General features: G+C 42.5%; 1 protein-coding gene across 2 annotated transcripts; it reads left to right on the forward strand.

Moving 5' to 3' along the window:
• Positions 1-273: 273 nt before the first annotated feature.
• On the forward strand, positions 274-16962 carry fam72a (family with sequence similarity 72 member A). Of its 2 annotated transcripts, none has more exons than XM_068007746.1 (4): positions 274-2278; positions 3287-3364; positions 9538-9662; positions 16521-16962. In XM_068007746.1, exons 1-4 carry the CDS (start codon positions 2133-2135, stop codon positions 16541-16543), a joined length of 372 nt encoding a protein of 123 aa, XP_067863847.1. In that variant the 5' UTR covers positions 274-2132; the 3' UTR covers positions 16544-16962. The 2 variants fall into 2 exon arrangements, with proteins under 2 accessions (XP_067863847.1, XP_067863845.1); XM_068007744.1 differs by lacking the exon at positions 16521-16962 and adding an exon at positions 11699-16306.
• The last annotated feature ends 670 nt before the right edge of the window (positions 16963-17632 follow it).

The following is a 17632-nucleotide window of genomic DNA, read 5'->3' on the forward strand; positions in this document are numbered from 1 at the left end:
TTAAAGTGAGAGTGTACCGAGAGAGAGAGGGTTAAAGTGAGAGTGTACCGAGAGAGAGGGGGTTAAAGTGAGAGTGTACCGAGAGAGAGGGGGGTTAAAGTAAGAGTATACCGAGAGAGAGAGGGTTAAAGTGAGAGTGTACCGAGAGAGAGGGGGTTAAAGTGAGTGTATACCGAGAGAGAGAGGGTTAAAGTGAGAGTGTACCGAGAGAGAGAGGGTTAAAGTGAGAGTGTACCGAGAGAGAGGGGGTTAAAGTGAGTGTATACCGAGAGAGAGAGGGTTAAAGTGAGAGTGTACCGAGAGAGAGAGGGTTAAAGTGAGAGTATACCGAGAGAGAGAGGGGGTTAAAGTGAGTGTATACCGAGAGAGAGAGGGGGTTAAAGTGAGTGTATACCGAGAGAGAGAGGGTTAAAGTGAGAGTATACCGAGAGAGAGAGAGAGGGTTAAAGTGAGAGTATACCGAGAGAGAGAGGGGGTTAAAGTGAGAGTATACCGAGAGAGAGGGTTAAAGTGAGAGTATACCGAGAGAGAGGGGGTTAAAGTGAGTGTATACCGAGAGAGAGAGGGGGTTAAAGTGAGAGTATACCGAGAGAGAGAGGGTTAAAGTCACGGCATACCAAGAGATAGAGGGGCAGAGACAGTGACAGTCAGTGTATACTGAGAGAGAAACACATAGACAGGCATATAGTGATAGAGTATACCGACAGTTGGTCAGTGTATAGAGAGAGAGAGAGAGAGAAAGTGTATTAGTGAAAGAGAGACACATAGATGCCATAAAGCCTGAGACGGAGGGATAGGTAGATGGTGTACACTGAAGGATACTGAGATAGAGACCTAAGGGAGATATAATAGAGACTGACAGATACTGAGATGCACACATAGAAAGGTTACAACACGGAAGGAAGCCATTCAGCCCATCGAGTCCGTGCACACATAGTACATAGTGAGAGATGAGGGACAGATAGGTGGTATATATGACAGACACTGAGCTAGGGACGAACTGAGGCTGAAGGGGAGAGATAGAGTATGTAAGTTAGAGAAAAGAACGTAAGTGAGAGAGAAGGACAGATAGATGTAGAAATGGATGGAACATGTTGAGAGATATAACCAGCCAGAGAAAAAGGCACACACACACACTGCACTGAGTGAGTGATACGAATGCAGGTAGCCCGAGGGAGATGGATGGTATATATTGAGATGCAGAGAGAAAGAAGTACACAGGCTGAAGGGCAGGTCACACAGAGAGAGAGAGAACATATACACAAATCCTGAGGGAGACAGATCCTGGGAAACAGGGGTGGGGCAGTCAAGCATATTAATGCACACTAAGGCAGAGAGTGATAGCGGACTATAAGATATGCCAAGCCACATACCCAGATAGAGACAGAATAGAAGCACTGAGAGAGAGAGAGAGACAGTTACTGAGGGAGACGAGAACAAATAGAGGGGATAATAGTATACAGGGAGGAAAATACAGTTGCTGGTATACAGGGGAGTGCTGGACAGATACTGATTATAATACAGTTTCAGGCAGTGACACTACGCACAGAGGGGGTTGGAGGTATAACTATTGTGCACTGACACAGAGAGGCAGCGAGAGCTCTTGCTAGAGGGATCTGGGCAGGCACAGAAGGGTAGGGAGGCTGTCAAACATGCGTACTAATGGTCAGAGCAAGAAATACAGCTGGGACTGAGAGTGATGTTTTCTGAGAGAACAGCGCACAATAATCCTGAAGGGACACATTTGGATATGGAGAGCAGGCCAAGTGAGATGCTGTCTGTGTGAAACAGCTGGGGAAGGAAAGTTAACTGACTTTTTTTTAATAGGGAGGATAGTTTAATGTTGGAGAAGTGAGATTGTGCGAAAATAAAGTGAGCTAAATAGCAAGAAATAGTGGGTGTTTCAAGATTCAACTCGTTCTGCTGGTGACGGTAACCGTGAATCCATTTGGTGATCATATTTGCTTTATACAAGTCATAAAGGATATTTTATTGATCAGGTTTAGTAATTGGAGGTCTGTATTTCACACACTGGTCATTTATTCACTGCGACAAATCAAAGAGGCAGATTTAAAAGTGATTTTTTTATGAGTAAGTTTAGTAGCTATCAAGTTCAATAACAGAAGTCGGAGATGTCAACTCTGACATTTAAGAATAAGCTGGTTGCATTGCTGTGCTGCAAGTTCTGTGATAATGTGCTGTGTGCCCGAGGCATGAAGGCAGTCCTGCTCGCTGACACGGACGTGGAGCTTTATTCCACTGATATCCCCCCAACAAGGTAAGGACCAGACCATGACTCTGCTCGCTCTGCACACTATTGTGTTAGGCGATTTGTAGTTCTTGTGTTTTAATGACTTTTAACTTCTACGCCCAGAGAGCACTTAGAATGTGGAACTTGCTATCACATTGAGGTGAATAGCATTGATGCCTTTTGAGGGGAAGCTAGATAAACACATAAGGGAGAAAGGAATAGAAGGATATGCAGATAAGGTAGATGAAGTAGGGTGGAAGGCGGCTTGTGTGGAACATTAACACTGGCATAGACCAGTTGGGCTGAATGGCCTGTTCCTGTGCTGTAAATTCTATGTAATGACACATTTTCTTGTGTTTTGTGCCAACTTACTTGATCAGAACTGGTTTTGGAATTTATATAGGGTGCACCTGATGGCTTAGTGATGAATGTACCACTCAATGTGGGACTAAATCAGCCTGGCTCAACATGAAGCAGAACATCAGTTTATGGCCCTGATTCTTTGTTTGACTCCCTGATCACGACTTGCCTGACAGCAAGATACTGAGAATCCTTAGACCCGGAAATCCCATGTAGAGGTTTTGTACTATTGCCAAAATGCAAATTATTTCCAATTTCCTCTCCTTGCTGGGTATGGTTCTGTTGGCATCTGCAACCCTCTGGCACCCCTCCCAATTGGATATTCTTTGCATGAGCCTAGAAGTGAGTATAAGGTTATTTGATCTTGGAGGGTATCACAGCTGTTCAGACCCACTGTCGACACAAGTAAATACCACAGCAAAGGTTGGTGGATGGCGAGCAGGAGCCCTGCAGACTAAGTCAATAAGGGCATTTGTACTGTTGCCCTGGCTGAGATTATCTACAGAAAGTAATTCAAAGCTGAGGTTGTAGCACTGCTTTGGCTCTTATATTGGTGTGAATACTGGTGTGACAGACTATAGACATGTTGTAGGGCCAATTATTCTGGTTGGGCACGTCCCACTGAATGATGGAGATTGCAGCTGTTACTTCACGCTGACTTGTTCTAAATTACAGGGCCGTGGACTTTGTTGGAAATTGCTACTCCACGGAAAGCTGCAAATGTAAAATAAAGGACATTGCATGTTTAAAATGGTAAGTCTGTTCTCGGCTGTAATTTGAAGTCGTAAATGAATGGCCACGGAAGAATGAATGTTTGGATGCTGCTTTGTCTTGTAACAAGAATAACTGAATTGATCCCAACTGCTGCCAAAGTAATTCTTCCAGTTTTTTAGGAATAGGAGTGGGCCATTCAGTCCCTCAAACCTGTTCCTCCATTCAATTAGATCATGGCTGATCTGTATCTTAACTCCATCTACCCGCCCTGGTTCCGTATCCTTTAATACCCTTGTCCAACTAAGATCTATCAATTCCACCCCCCGCCCCCTATTTTCTTTAACATTCTTTAGGTGCCAACTTGACTCAGTGGTAGCACTCTCGCCTCTGTCAGAAGATCGTGGGTTCAAACCTCACCACAGACTTCAGCACATAGTCTGGTTTGACACTCCAGTGCAGTACTGAGGCAGTGCTGCACTGTCGGAGATGCCGTCTTTCAAACAAGATGTTAAACCAAGGTCCTGTCTGCTGCCCGGGTGGGCATAAAAAACCCAGGCACTATTGGAAAAAGAGTAGGAACTACAAATGGTGACCTAGCCAACATTCCTCTCTCAACCAACACATCTAGTCATTCATTTACTATTTGTGGGATCTTGCTGTGAGTAAATTGGTTGCATAACAGTGACTATACTTCAAAAACATCTGTGATCTAAGATTTTGTAAATAGGGGCATAGAGTACAAAAGCAAAGAAGTAACGCTAAACCAACACAAATCATTGGCCAGACTGCAGTTAAAATATTGCGTCCAGTTTTGGGTGCCCCACCTCAGGAAGTATGTCAATCCTTTGGGTTGCTAGGCTAGTACCATAACCACTAAACTAGTTATATCTTTTGCTTGCTGGTGCACTCTCGCTTGCTTCTTCCCAAATAATTTCCTGTTTGCAAAGTGTGGTTTGTGTGTGTGTATATCCAGTTGACTGTTGTCTCCCTTTAACCAACCCATTCACTCAGTATTGATTCTGTTTTTAAATGCTGGTTTTTGACTTGATGAACATGCTGCTTATAGCTTCCATAAATAATCTATATATAAAAAATACCTCTTTGTTAGTCACATTAATGACCTACTTTACATGTTTACCGTTTACATTTCTTAATTCCAGAAATTACATCAACTCTCTTTGAAATCCAGAATAATGGGAAGTGAACAATAAGTTCGTGCTAGGATGCTTTTAGTTAATTTAATTATGATAAAGTAAAGAAAGGAAAAACTTGTGTTTATCTGGTCTTTAATGTCTGATACAGTGAATTACTTTGAAGTGCAGTGATTTATGTAGGCAAATGTGGTGACCATTTTCCACACAGCAAGATCCCACAAGACCAAGGAGTGATTTTATTTTTTTTGATCCCACATCCTATCCATCACCAAGACTGCTTACTTCCATCCCACCTCAGTCCCACAACCACTGAAACCCTTATCTAGACTAGATTTCTCCCATGTTCTCCATGCTTCTTAATTCCAACTTGTCCAAACTCAGCTGCTCACAGTCCTGTTGCCCTTGTTCTCACTGACACTAAAGTGGCAGGGGGTTGGGAACCTGAGCAGGGAGAGAGAGGAAAGCGTAACAGGAAGGGACAGAAGGTATGGAGTAATAGGTAAAGTGTTAAAAAAGGAAAAAGCAGGAACTAAGCGTCACAAAACAGATTTGAAAGTTCTTTATCTGAATGCACGTAGCATTCGTAATAAAATGGACGAGTTAACGGCACAAATAACTACGTATGGGTATGATCTTGTGGCCATTACAGAAACATGGCTGCAGGGTGACAACGACTGGGAATTAAATATGCCAGGGTATTTAACAATCAGGAAGGACAGGCAGGAAGGAAGGGGAGGTGGGGTGGCTATGTTAATAAAGGAAGGAATCACTGTAATACAGAGAAATGATATTGGGACAAAGCATCAAGATAATGAAACAGTTTGGGTGGAGATAAGGAATAATAAGGGAAAAAAAACATTAGTGGGCGTAGTATATAGGCCTCCTAATAGTTGCAACTCTGCTGGAAGAAGTATTAATCAGGAGATAGTCGGGGCATGTAATAAGGGAACAGCCATAATTATGGGGGATTTTAATTATCATATTAACTGGACAAATCAAATTGGGCAGAGCAGCCTTGAGGACGAGTTCATTGAGTGCATCAGGGATGGATTTCTTGAGCAGTATGTAACTGATCCTACAAGGGGGCAGGCAACCTTGGACCTGGTCCTGTGTAATGAGTCAGGATTAATTAATAATGTCCTAGTTAAGGATCCCCTTGGAACGAGCGACCACAACATGGTTGAATTCCATATCCAATTAGAGGGTGAGAAGGTTGATTCTCAAACAAGCGTACTGAGCTTGAATAAAGGAGACTATGATGGTATGAGAGCGGAATTGATTAAAGTGGACTGGGAAAATAGATTAAAGGGTAAGACGGTACATGAGCAGTGGTGTTCATTTAGGGAGTTATTTTACAACTTTCAAAATAAATATATTCCACTGAGGAAAAAAGGGTGTAAAAGAAATGACAGCCATCCGTGGCTAAGTAAAGAAATCAAGGATAGTATCCGACTAAAAACAAGGACATATAAGGTAGCCAAACTTAGTGGGAGGATAGAAGATTGGGAATTCTTCAAAAGACAGCAAAAAGTAACTAAAGGATTGATTAAGAAAGGGAAGTTAGATTATGAAAAGAAATTAGCAAAAAATATAAAAACAGATAGCAATAGTTTCTATAGTTATATAAAAAGAAAAAGGGTGGCTAAGGCAAACATAGGTCCCTTAGAGGATGAGACCGGGAAATTAATGGTGGGAAACATGGAGATGGCAAAAATGCTGAACAAATATTTTGTTTCAGTCTTTACAGTAGAGGACACTAAGAATATCCCAACACTGGACAAACAGGGGACTCTCGGGGGGGGGGGAGGAGCTAAATACGATTAAAATCACTCAGGAGATGGTACTCAGTAAAATAATGGGACTCAAGGCGGATAAATCCCCTGGACCTAATGGCTTCCATCCTAGGGTCTTGAGGGAAGTGGCAGTAGGGATTGTGGATGCTTTGGTGATAGTTTTCCAAAATTCCCTGGACTCAGGAGAGGTCCCGGCAGATTGGAAAACTGCTAATGTAACACCGTTATTTAAAAAGGGTAGTAGGCAGAAGGCTGGAAATTATAGGCCAGTTAGCTTAACATCTGTGGTGGGTAAAATTTTGGAGTCTATTATTAAGGAGACAGTAACGGAACATTTAGATAAGCATAATTTAATAGGACAAAGTCAGCATGGCTTTATGAAGGGGAAGTCATGTCTGACAAATTTGCTTGAGTTCTTCGAGGATATAACGTATAGGGTGGATAAAGGGGAACCAGTGGACGTAGTGTATTTAGACTTCCAGAAGGCATTCGACAAGGTGCCACATAAAAGATTATTACTTAAGATAAAAAATCACGGGATTGGGGGTAATCTGGCATGGGTGGAGGATTGGTTATCGAACAGGAAGCAGAGAGTTGGGATAAATGGTTCATTTTCAGACTGGCAACCAGTAACCAGTGGTGTTCCACAGGGGTCGGTGCTGGGTCCCCAACTCTTTACAATCTATATTAACGATTTGGAGGAGGGGACCGAGTGCAACATATCAAAATTTGCAGATGATACAAAGATGGGAGGGAAAGTAGAGAGTGAGGAGGACATAAAAAACCTGCAAGGGGATATAGACAGGCTGGGTGAGTGGGCGGAGATTTGGCAGATGCAATATAATATTGGAAAATGTGAGGTTATGCACTTTGGCAGGAAAAATCAGAGAGCAAGTTATTTTCTTAATGGCGAGAGACTGGAAAGTACTGCAGTACAAAGGGATCTGGGGGTCCTAGTGCAAGAAAATCAAAAAGTTGGTATGCAGGTGCAGCAGGTGATCAAGAAAGCCAACGGAATGTTGGCTTTTATTGCTAGGGGGATAGAATATAAAAACAAGGAGGTATTGCTGCAGTTATATAAGGTATTGGTGAGACCGCACCTGGAATACTGCATACAGTTTTGGTGTCCATACTTAAGAAAAGACATACTTGCTCTCGAGGCAGTACAAAGAAGGTTCACTCGGTTAATCCCGGGGATGAGGGGGCGGACATATGAGGAGAGGTTGAGTAGATTGGGACTCTACTCATTGGAGTTCAGAAGAATGAGAGGCGATCTTATTGAAACATATAAGATTGTGAAGGGTCTTGATCGGGTGGATGCAGTAAGGATGTTCCCAAAGATGGGTGAAACTAGAACTAGGGGGCATAATCTTAGAATAAGGGGCTGCTCTTTCAAAACTGAGATGAGGAGAAACTTCTTCACTCAGAGGGTGGTAGGTCTGTGGAATTTGCTGCCCCAGGAAGCTGTGGAAGCTACATCATTAAATAAATTTAAAACAGAAATAGACAGTTTCCTAGAAGTAAAGGGAATTAGGGGTTACGGGGAGTGGGCAGGAAATTGGACATGAAGGTGAGTTCGGATCGGTCAATGCCCTGTGGGTGGCGGAGAGGGCCCAGGGGCTATGTGGCCGGGTCCTGCTCCGACTTCTTGTGTTCTTTAGATTTGTGGTTGGGATCAGATCAGCCATGATCTTATTGAATGGCGGAGCAGGCTCGAGGGGCCGATTGGCCTACTCCTGCTCCAATTTCTTATGTTCTTATGTTCTTATGACACATTAGCGCTCTGTACCCCAAAGTGTTGAATTTAAAATCCCCTTGTCGTCATCAGCTTCAAATTTCCCTATGGTGTTGCCTCATCCCTTTTGTGCTTTCTGACCATCCTCCTTCTCTTTAACCCCCTTCCCCGCCCCCCCCCCCCACACTACCATAGATGGCAGAGCATTCAGCTTCCTGACCCTATTTGAATATCGTTAATGAACCCCAGCAGCTATCCACTTCTTTCTCCGCCTATAAAATTCATCTTTTAAATCAACCTTTCAGCCTCCTTCAGGCATCGATTCCTTTATCTATTGTAAAGCATCTTGGGATGGTTTCTATGTTGAAGATTCTATATAGATGCAAGTTGTTAGAGGTGGGTATGAGATCTTAAGTTCTAATTTTTGGGGAGAAAATGATGCTGTCCACTTTCATCCTCTGTTCTTTTAAGGATGCTGATTCCTTACTGGGGGTATGTTTCCACAGGTGCTAGCCATGCTCTAGTACCTCAGCCATGGAAAGCAGGACAGCTCAGCCTTATCCTGATCTCAGATGATGTCCACACAAGCTAGCAGGAGTAATTTGATCAGGAAGTGAAACCTCGGCTAACTCAGCATAGACTTGGGATTGAACCTGCAACCTTCTGGCCTGTGTGGCTTAGTACTATACCAGGCAGTGCTGTTACCATCTGGGCCACTAGTCCTTGAGGACTTTTGAAGCTCAGTTTACAGCTTTCCTTAGTACTGATGTACTCTCCTGGCTGGCCTCCTATTTTCCACCCTCCATAAAGTTGAGCTCATCCAAAATTCTAGTGCCCGTATCCTAACTTGCAATTTCTGTTCTCACATCATCCCTGTGCTCGCTGACCTACATTGGCTCCCGGTGCGGGAACGCCTCAATTTTAAAATTCTTATCCTTGTTTTCAAATCCCTCCGTGGCCTCGCCCCTCCCTATCTCTGTAACCTCCTCCAGCCCTACAACCCTCAGAGATCTCTGCGCTCCTCCAATTCTCGCCTCTTGCAGATCCCCAATTTTAATTGCTCCACCATTGGCGACTGTGCCTTCAGCTACCTCGGCCCTAAGCTCTGGAATTCCCTCCTTAAACCTCTGCGCATCTACCTCTCTCTCCTCCTTTTAAGACGCTCCTTAAAACCGACCTCTTTGACCAAGCTTTTGGTCACCTGTCCTAATATCTCCTTATGTGGCTGTGTGTCAAATTTTGTTTGATAACGCTCGTGAGAAAGGGCCTTGGGATGTTTTACTATGTTAAAAGCACTATATAAATGTAAGTTGTTGATGTGTGTACTTATCAGTATTCTGGTCAAATGTTCCACTTTAAATATATAATAAATGTATGTTATGCATTGATTTTCAATATGCTGTAGCGTAAGAATTTCATGACTGAGTTTCCTGTGAGGGAAATGGGTAGGGTTGTGGTTTGGAGAGAATTCTGTTATAACAGCTGTGAAAGCAGATTGTGCACAATCATCACTTTCTCTCTTGTTTTCAGTGGTAATGCTGTTGGCTACCATGTGGTTGTCCCATGCAAACCGTGTTTGCTTTCCTGCAACAATGGCCATTTCTGGATGTTTCACAGCCAGGTGATCTATGCTGTCAACAGGCTGGATTCCTCTGGTAAGCACATTATCAAGCTGAGTGTGGAAAACTGCAGTATAGTGCTTCCATTGTCCAGACAGCTAGAGCTGTACACATGCAGGGAGCTGATAGCCCAGTTATTATTGAAGCGTGAAAGATTGTTTTGTAGATGTTGTCCTTGAACTCAAATGTTATTGCAGACATTTAAATTTTTGCGCATTGCATTTTACTACATGTAACAACACCTGCTCTGGTAATCTTGAAGATCCATCTGTTTTAAGGATGATTGCTCCTAATGGTATAACATCAGATTACTGAGACCTACATGAACCCTCATTCACAAAATCTCTTGTAGTTATTTACATTAATACAAAAATTTGATTATATCACAACATCTTTCTAATTCTTGTGCCAGTATGCTGCATGGAGTAATGGATTCCTGGCTGTCCATGCAGACAAGACCTAATCTCAGGCTTCCAAAGGAACTGGAAATGGGTGGGTGACTACTCCGGGCAACTGCTGCTGCCCACCTGGCCTGCTGGTTATAGACTGTCACTGGGTAGAGAACAGGTCATTTGGCCACCAGGGGCTGGTGTATGGCATGGGGGACCTAAAAAAAAACTGCTGAATACCAGATTGGGCTCACTATTTAAAATAGGTAGTCACAATTGCTCTTTGGATTTAAACATTAGCATTTATCTCCTTGATTCAATCCAACCTACATAACTAGTTCAAGACTAGGGTGATTGGTTTGATATTTTCACCGTAGTTTTAAAATATTTTATGGGGCAAATTTACATCATTCCCCAATGGCTTAGTGGGTTAGTGCACCATATGATATGGTACTGAGCCATACACATCAGGGGGACCCCATATTCAATCTGCTGTCTGTGCTGTTGGCTGCTTTCAGCTGAGAGCTCTACGGGCATTATAATTGGCCTCTGAGCTAATAGAAAAAAAATCATCATTGGTCCCACTCCTGATTACTATCCAGTGACCCCTGCTGGAAAGTGCACACGAAGATATCTAGTTTGGACAGGAGCAAGCTTGGTTTTAATACCCTCCACAGTCAAGTGTCTGTCCACCACACTCCTGGATGAAGAATTGCACCTTATGGCTGTCATTACTGATGAAACAGTATCCCAGCATGAATCAACATCTTCAGTCAGAGGGAGGAGTAGAGCACTTGGAAAAACACACAACTTTTATACGCAGTTGAGGCATTGAATTAGGAGACGAGAGACACAGTTGTGGACGGGGAAGAGAGGGAGAGGGTTTTTAATCTGATACAATAAAAGCTATGAACCTGCTGTAATTTGTTTTGTGTGTGTGCACAAATTTGAGGGTGATCTAAAAGGAAGACCAGGCTTGTTTGGAGCAAAACAAAATGAACTGAATCTTGCAAAACTTCCCAGTTTTAATAAATTTGCTTTTTAAATCTAGATGCATTCCAGGTGGATTTAAAGACCTGTAACATATGGGTCTTGTCTTGGAGGCCAGCTCCAATTCATTTCAACAGAGTAGATTGAGAAACAATTTTTTTTAAAACACACTTTTACAAGATTTCAACTCGAGTGCAATCTACTCCTTTTGAATCAAAATCCTTTTTTACTTCAAAAAATGAATTATCCAGTAATTCAAATGAAACCATTTTTTAATAAAAGCTGTTGCTTTTGCTTGGGGAAGATTTTGAATTAACGGATGTTACAAGGTGGAGGGTGAGCTCCATGATGTGGGGGCAAGATGGCTAAAGGCGTTGCCACTAATAGAGGACAGGGGAGCACACAGTAGACCAAAGGAGGAAGAGCAAAGAGTGCGAGCAGGGACGGAGGGCTGGGGGCCGGAGGAGCCAGAACTAGGAGGAATTTCTAGACAAGGATTTTGAAGTCAGTGCATTGAAATGGTGGCTCAATGGAGGATGGTGAGCACAGTGGTGACAGATGAGCAACATGTAGGCAGTGAAGTTAGGGATCCTCTCATCATTTGGGCTAATTTTTTTTCCACCTTGCATATGGCAGTAAGTATTAAGGAGAAAATGAGTGCGAATACTGACAGTGGAAGTTGTTTGATTTCAGGTGTTGATCTGCTTCTGTGGGGGAATTTACCAGATACTGAAGAGGATGTATATAACCTATCTGAAGAGGAGTGTATTAGATGATGGAGCAGAGGAATCAAGAACTTCTAATTTTGTGCTTTGCTTTTTTTTTATACAAATGTACTTTGTCATCATTTCAAAGTTTCTAAACACTTCAGCATCTGCCGTACGAGTTAACTCCAACTTGTGGACTGGAGCCAATTTGCTTGAAGCTCTTCACCAGGGAAGGATGTGAACGTACATACCCTGAACATTGACAAGTGGCCACCAGGCAGGATTGATGAGCAGTTGCCAGTTTTGGTGCTTTGCAGCTTTCTAGACACGTGTGTTGGATGCCAGTGGAGCCTTTTGCCCATAGTTGAACGTTAGCATTGGTTTGTCCTCGTACTGGGCAGGCTTTGCACAGATAACATCTCACAAGGGACGTGACTTACAAGTAAAGAAGTTGCATTGGCTGCACGTGGTGTAACATTGGGGTTGGGAAGCTCTCTGCCTCTTCTCCAAATTCTTTTTCCAACTGTCCAATCTGATGTGAAAGCTGTTTTTTTGGCAGGCAGCCTATTTGCACTCAAAGAAGCCAAAGATAAAAAAACTTGTTTCAATAGGGCAGCCAAACAGGAACTCACATTTATTTGAAGAGCAATTTCCTTGGGGATAATATTACTGGATTCTTCATAGAACTGGCTGTATTTGTTGCGGCTAATGCCTAAATCGGAGTTACTACTGAAAGAGAGCTGGTGATGAGCAAAACTCCATTCTGAATGATGGTTCTGCTTTGCTCAGACCCTGCTGCACTTGCATTTTATATTTTCAATGGAAGACACAAATGTGAACCTGGGCAAATGATCTTAATTGTGGCTAAATATTTGTATATTAGGACATTCTGCCAAAGGAAACGAAGTGTGTTCTAAATGTGTTCCATGGCTGCCCCCATTCCCAGATCTCTGACTAGCCATAGGCAGGGCTACAGCGACACTGTTTTAGCCACATGCACTAATTTTAGTTGAAAACATCTTACAAACAATACAGTCTTTCTATGCACCAAAGTTTGGATTTTTGGCTTGAATTTATCAGACATGCCACATCTTAGTGCAGCTTCTAGGTTTTTATTCAGCAGTTGTGAGTGGCAATTTGACTTCATCAGAGTGATTGCTGAGAATGTTGATTCACACAACGAGACACACCAGACTCGCCCCTGTCAGGCCTGGCTCTGCTCGCCATCCAGACTCGTTCCCTGCTCTCTGTCCAGAATGTGTTCCATGGATGCTGCTTGCCCTTTGCCATGATGTACCCTGTTGGAGCTACTTGTTATTAGTTGGGCTTGCTTTCTTCTGGCCTGGAGCGGTTATTCCGATTGCTCGAGCTGACCACGTGACAGTCCTCCTCTCCATATAATGTTTCTGGTGTTCCCATGGTGCTGAAGTCTGGTGTTTTTCACCCGTGTCGCATACCATTTTAGCAGATAACCAATAAGCAGTAACCAAGGAAGTTAAAGCACTCAATGATTTAAAAAACACTGGCACACTCTGCTTTGCGTCTTACCATCACCAACAAATGCTCAAAAAGGTTAAAGTATACATGCATTTGCCGTGTGACTGAGTATTGGGATCGCATGCCTAACGACGGTGTCTATTACTCATTTTTTATTTACTTATCAGAAATGCGATTAACCACATGTGGCTCACGGTGAATGGATTAGACAACACTGCAGTAATGGTAATGAGCCTCTCTGAACTATTGACAGGGGCTCAAACTGGAAAATCTCTTCAAAGCAATGGTTCTTTAGCTTTATTTGCACAAATAGAAAAGTTGCACATAACTGTCTCTGGGTAGGATGGATGTATGTAATGAAAGGTCAGAGTGCAGCAAAATTCAGTACCTTGCTTCAGTGGACATGGTCCCACTAAGCAAATACTTTGAGATTTTTGATGGGAAAAATGTCTATTGTCACAACCCTCATGGCTAAAGGTGGGGTGCTAAATAGTGCAATTGGTGGTCACGGCATAATGTTTTATCAAAAAATAATGCATGACCTGTGGGTACTGAGTCATAAAGACCAGAATGTCCCATGCTATGTTCTCAGTCTGTGAGTTGGTTGATCTCAGCTGAGGTAGCAGTTGGCTGCTACAATTCTCCTCAACCTCCTTGTGGGCCGAGAAGGGAACAAAATCCGCCAAGGTTCTTGCTTCTGACCACAGCCAGTAATGTCTGCTAGGAAGTAAGTGCGTGTGTGTTTTGGACATTCTGTATGGTCAAGTAGCCAGTCAGCGCTCCCTGCTCAGACTCACAGGTGAAAAATGGCCACTTGTGCAAGGTGCCAGAGTGTGGCTGGTCCATGTGGAGCTGTCACACATCTGGGAGTTAATTCCTTCAGGAGAGGAGAAACCTTCACTGCCACATAAATAAATGCTGTTTGTATGTATGTTTGGTATTTTCTACCATCTGAGTATAAGAAAGGGACTTCTGGTTTGTTTGAAACGACCAAGGTCATACCTTATTTGCATGGTTGCCAATCACACAGATTTTCCAGTCTTTTACAGAGCTCTATATCTGAGAGTTTTGTTGTCAAAACAATTTGCTTTATTTGGACCTTGCTTTGCCTTAGAGTTTCTCCAAAGCTTTCTGGCATGTGTACAAGCTCCCCAGCTGTGAGGACAGTCACCAAATACATTAGGAAAATAGATGCACACTCTTGGGTTTTGCATTGTAATGCCAATTTGGCTGACCTCAGCACCTTTGTGAGTTTCTGTGCATGACAAGCGCACTCCTGCCCTCACAGCCACAGTGAGCTGGAGGAGCAAAGCAGTGACAACTTGCTGAATGTTCCTCAGGATCAAAGTACCTTTCTATTTAATTTTGGGAAATTTGATTAAAATTTAAAAGCCTGAATGCTTTTTATCAGGATCTATTCAACAGCGCGAACGAATATGCCAAGGAATTTTGCACAAGGATAATAACCTGAGAGCTACATGGACCAGAAGGCCCCAGGTTTGATGATTTGAATCTGATGATGCTGAACCATCCCATTTGTAGGGATGCTATTAGTGCCCACAGCACATTGGGGGGGAAATCAGCCAAGGTTCCTGCTCCTGATTGTTGCCCAGCACTGCCAAGTGCATGTGTGCAAATGGACAAGGGGTACAGAATTGGGATTGCTGTCTTCCCCCTCCTAGTAAAATATCCTGTTGGCACTACCTGCCTGGACACACGCATTAAGAGTGGCGATAGGAGAATAGCTGTGATTTTGGAACTGAACCCAGTTCAGTTGACACCTCCAGGAGAGATGGGGAGATATTGCGTGCAGGAAAACCCTCTAGATTCAGAGATTGGCACTTGTCAAATGTCTGGTAGCCCACTTCAACCAAACAAAGTGCAATGTTACACAGAGTTGTACTTTACACAAAAGTGACCCTGCACCTGAAACAGGCAGTAATGTGCAGGTGAATTCTGTCTTGCAGCATGCTGACTGGTTTCTTTTATTGACCTTTCTGAAAAAAGAAGTAAATGGTATTACATTTTATCTTTGGGTCAGGATTTTTGCATTGAATTGCAGTGAGGGGGTAGAATTGCAGTGAGGGGGAGTGAGAGTGAATTGTTAGGGGAGCTTATACGGTGGCAGTGAAAGGAGGGGGGTTTGGTGCTGTAATCTATTTATTTGGTGTGACTATACGTGTGCTTTTATTTTCCTAGTTGTCTGGTGTATTCGAACCCAGGGTCCCACATGAGTAATGCTGGTCCGTTGTGGTATCTGTGTACTCTGGTCACAGGCAATTTCATTTTTTTCTGCACTTACTTTTTTGTGGGGGTACTAAATATATAATAATGGGTACTGGAGACAGTTACAAAGCTGTACTAGATTGAAAAGTACACAGAATGCACTTATAGGTAAGGGTGAATTGTGTTTTTTTTTAATGCATCCCATCCTGTTAATCGCTTGATTAGACAAATGACTTGAATCTCAGGGAGAGCTTCCACTTTTACAAGAGGGCATTAAACTCCTTCATAACATTCTTGTAGCATATTGCAAAGAAGTTATAATACACAATGTGTGAACTATATATATAAAATTCCATATTGAAGTGTTGGATGAAAATGGTCAATTCTTATACATTAAGAATTGTTTTGTAATGACACTGGTTTCCCACTGCAGGGATAACTTATTTCTTCCAGTTCAGAAGGATTGTGCACTGATGTTCTACTGTGATTAAACTCAGCAAATGTACAGCAGGTCCACCAATATCTGAAGAGAGTGAGCAGGTTAACTGTTAGGTGGAGACCTTTCAATAGAAAACAGTTCTGATGAAAAGTCTCCACCAGAAACATTAACCTGTCTTTTTTCCTGATGCTGATACATTTTGTGCCTTTTATTTCAGATTTCTATTGTGTGTTTTTAAAAAAAAAAATCTAATGTTCTACTGCAGTCACCTGCCCTCTAAGCTATAAGTCTTTTCCTAGTTTGCCTGCAGTTCAACTCATTCTATGGGAATAGTAGCATTTTATACTTGAACCTTTTTTGTATTAGTACTGTACTTTCAGTAAAACCTTTTTGTACTCCAAAGCTCAAATATTGTTTATTTTACTCGTTCAATTTTCCCTCCCTCCTCTTTCTCCCCCTCCTCCCCCATGAACCAGTGGGTTTTTATGACAGTACAGCAGCTTTCATGGTCATGTTTTTGGCACCAGCACAAATGACCAGATTTATTGATTTCAGTTTCACAACTTGCCATAATGGGACTTGAATTCATAACTATAGTCATTAGGCACCCATACCTTTCTTCATTTGGGACCTTTGTTTTTGCTAGGTATTACGGCTACTGCTGCATGATTCATTCATACTGAAGAACTAACGACAGATGCAAAGGTTGCAACCTTGTTTTGATGGCTTCATATCAAACACATTGATTTGTAAAGTGTGGGCTAAGAAGTACTCCTGCAAACAATAACCGTCTCTTCAATCAAAGACGTCTTGAAACAAGTCGCATGCTTGTATTTAAATTGAGCCACTTGGTCCAACTAATGATGTATTGAGTTAAGCTGGTTTTTAATTCCTTATGTACTGTGACAGAATTTTAAAAACCCAACACCATGCTACATGTGAGACAAAAATGCTTCATTTTTCACAATGCCATTCTTGGGATGAAAGATTAAACCGAAGTCTCATCTGCCTGTTCCAGCGCCCATTAACAATCCCATGGCTTTGTCTGAAGAGTGGGGAGTTTTTTTTCTTTTTTTCTTTGGTTTGTTGTTTGAATTTCATGGGTCTGGAAATCTGGAAAGGGCTATTCTTAGCACCAGTGCCTCATTGGTGAATAAATCCTAAATCACAACTCCAGGATCTGTTAATATCAGTAATTTGACATAGTTGCATATTAATAAAAGCATAGACATTAACTTTATACTGGGCCCTCCAAGGCTCCATAATATGCACCTTAGCAGCTGATCAAGACAAAGAGCTTAGACACTCTTGATATTCCTTGACTGCTTCACATTTTACACAATCCATGGTGGGAATCTTGCCTTTGTTCTCCCTATACATTTCCACTTTGTCTTCCCTACAGCTGCACTTTTTATGAGAAACCTTAGTTTCTTCAAACAGTGGTTTTAGAGTTACGTAGAATCTACAGCACTGAAACAGGCCATTCAGCCTAAGCGGTCTATGCCACACTAGCCTCCTCCCACCTGATTTCATCTAACTATTAGCATATTGTTAACTCATTAATGACTTATTTATCAACTTATATAAAGGCCACATGTTTGACGTTTTGGCAATCCCATCGTTTTGTCCTCCCCTTCAAATTGATTCACTCTGCCCTTTCTCAGCAACCTCCTCCAGCTGTGTGTCACTGCATGTCCTTTCTGCTCCTCAGACACTGGGTTATTCCTCAGCCTCTCTCTCTTCTCCCCCCCTCCACTC

Source organism: Heptranchias perlo, chromosome 27 (assembly GCF_035084215.1).
Source record: "Heptranchias perlo isolate sHepPer1 chromosome 27, sHepPer1.hap1, whole genome shotgun sequence".
NCBI classification, from domain to species: Eukaryota; Metazoa; Chordata; class Chondrichthyes; order Hexanchiformes; family Hexanchidae; genus Heptranchias; species Heptranchias perlo.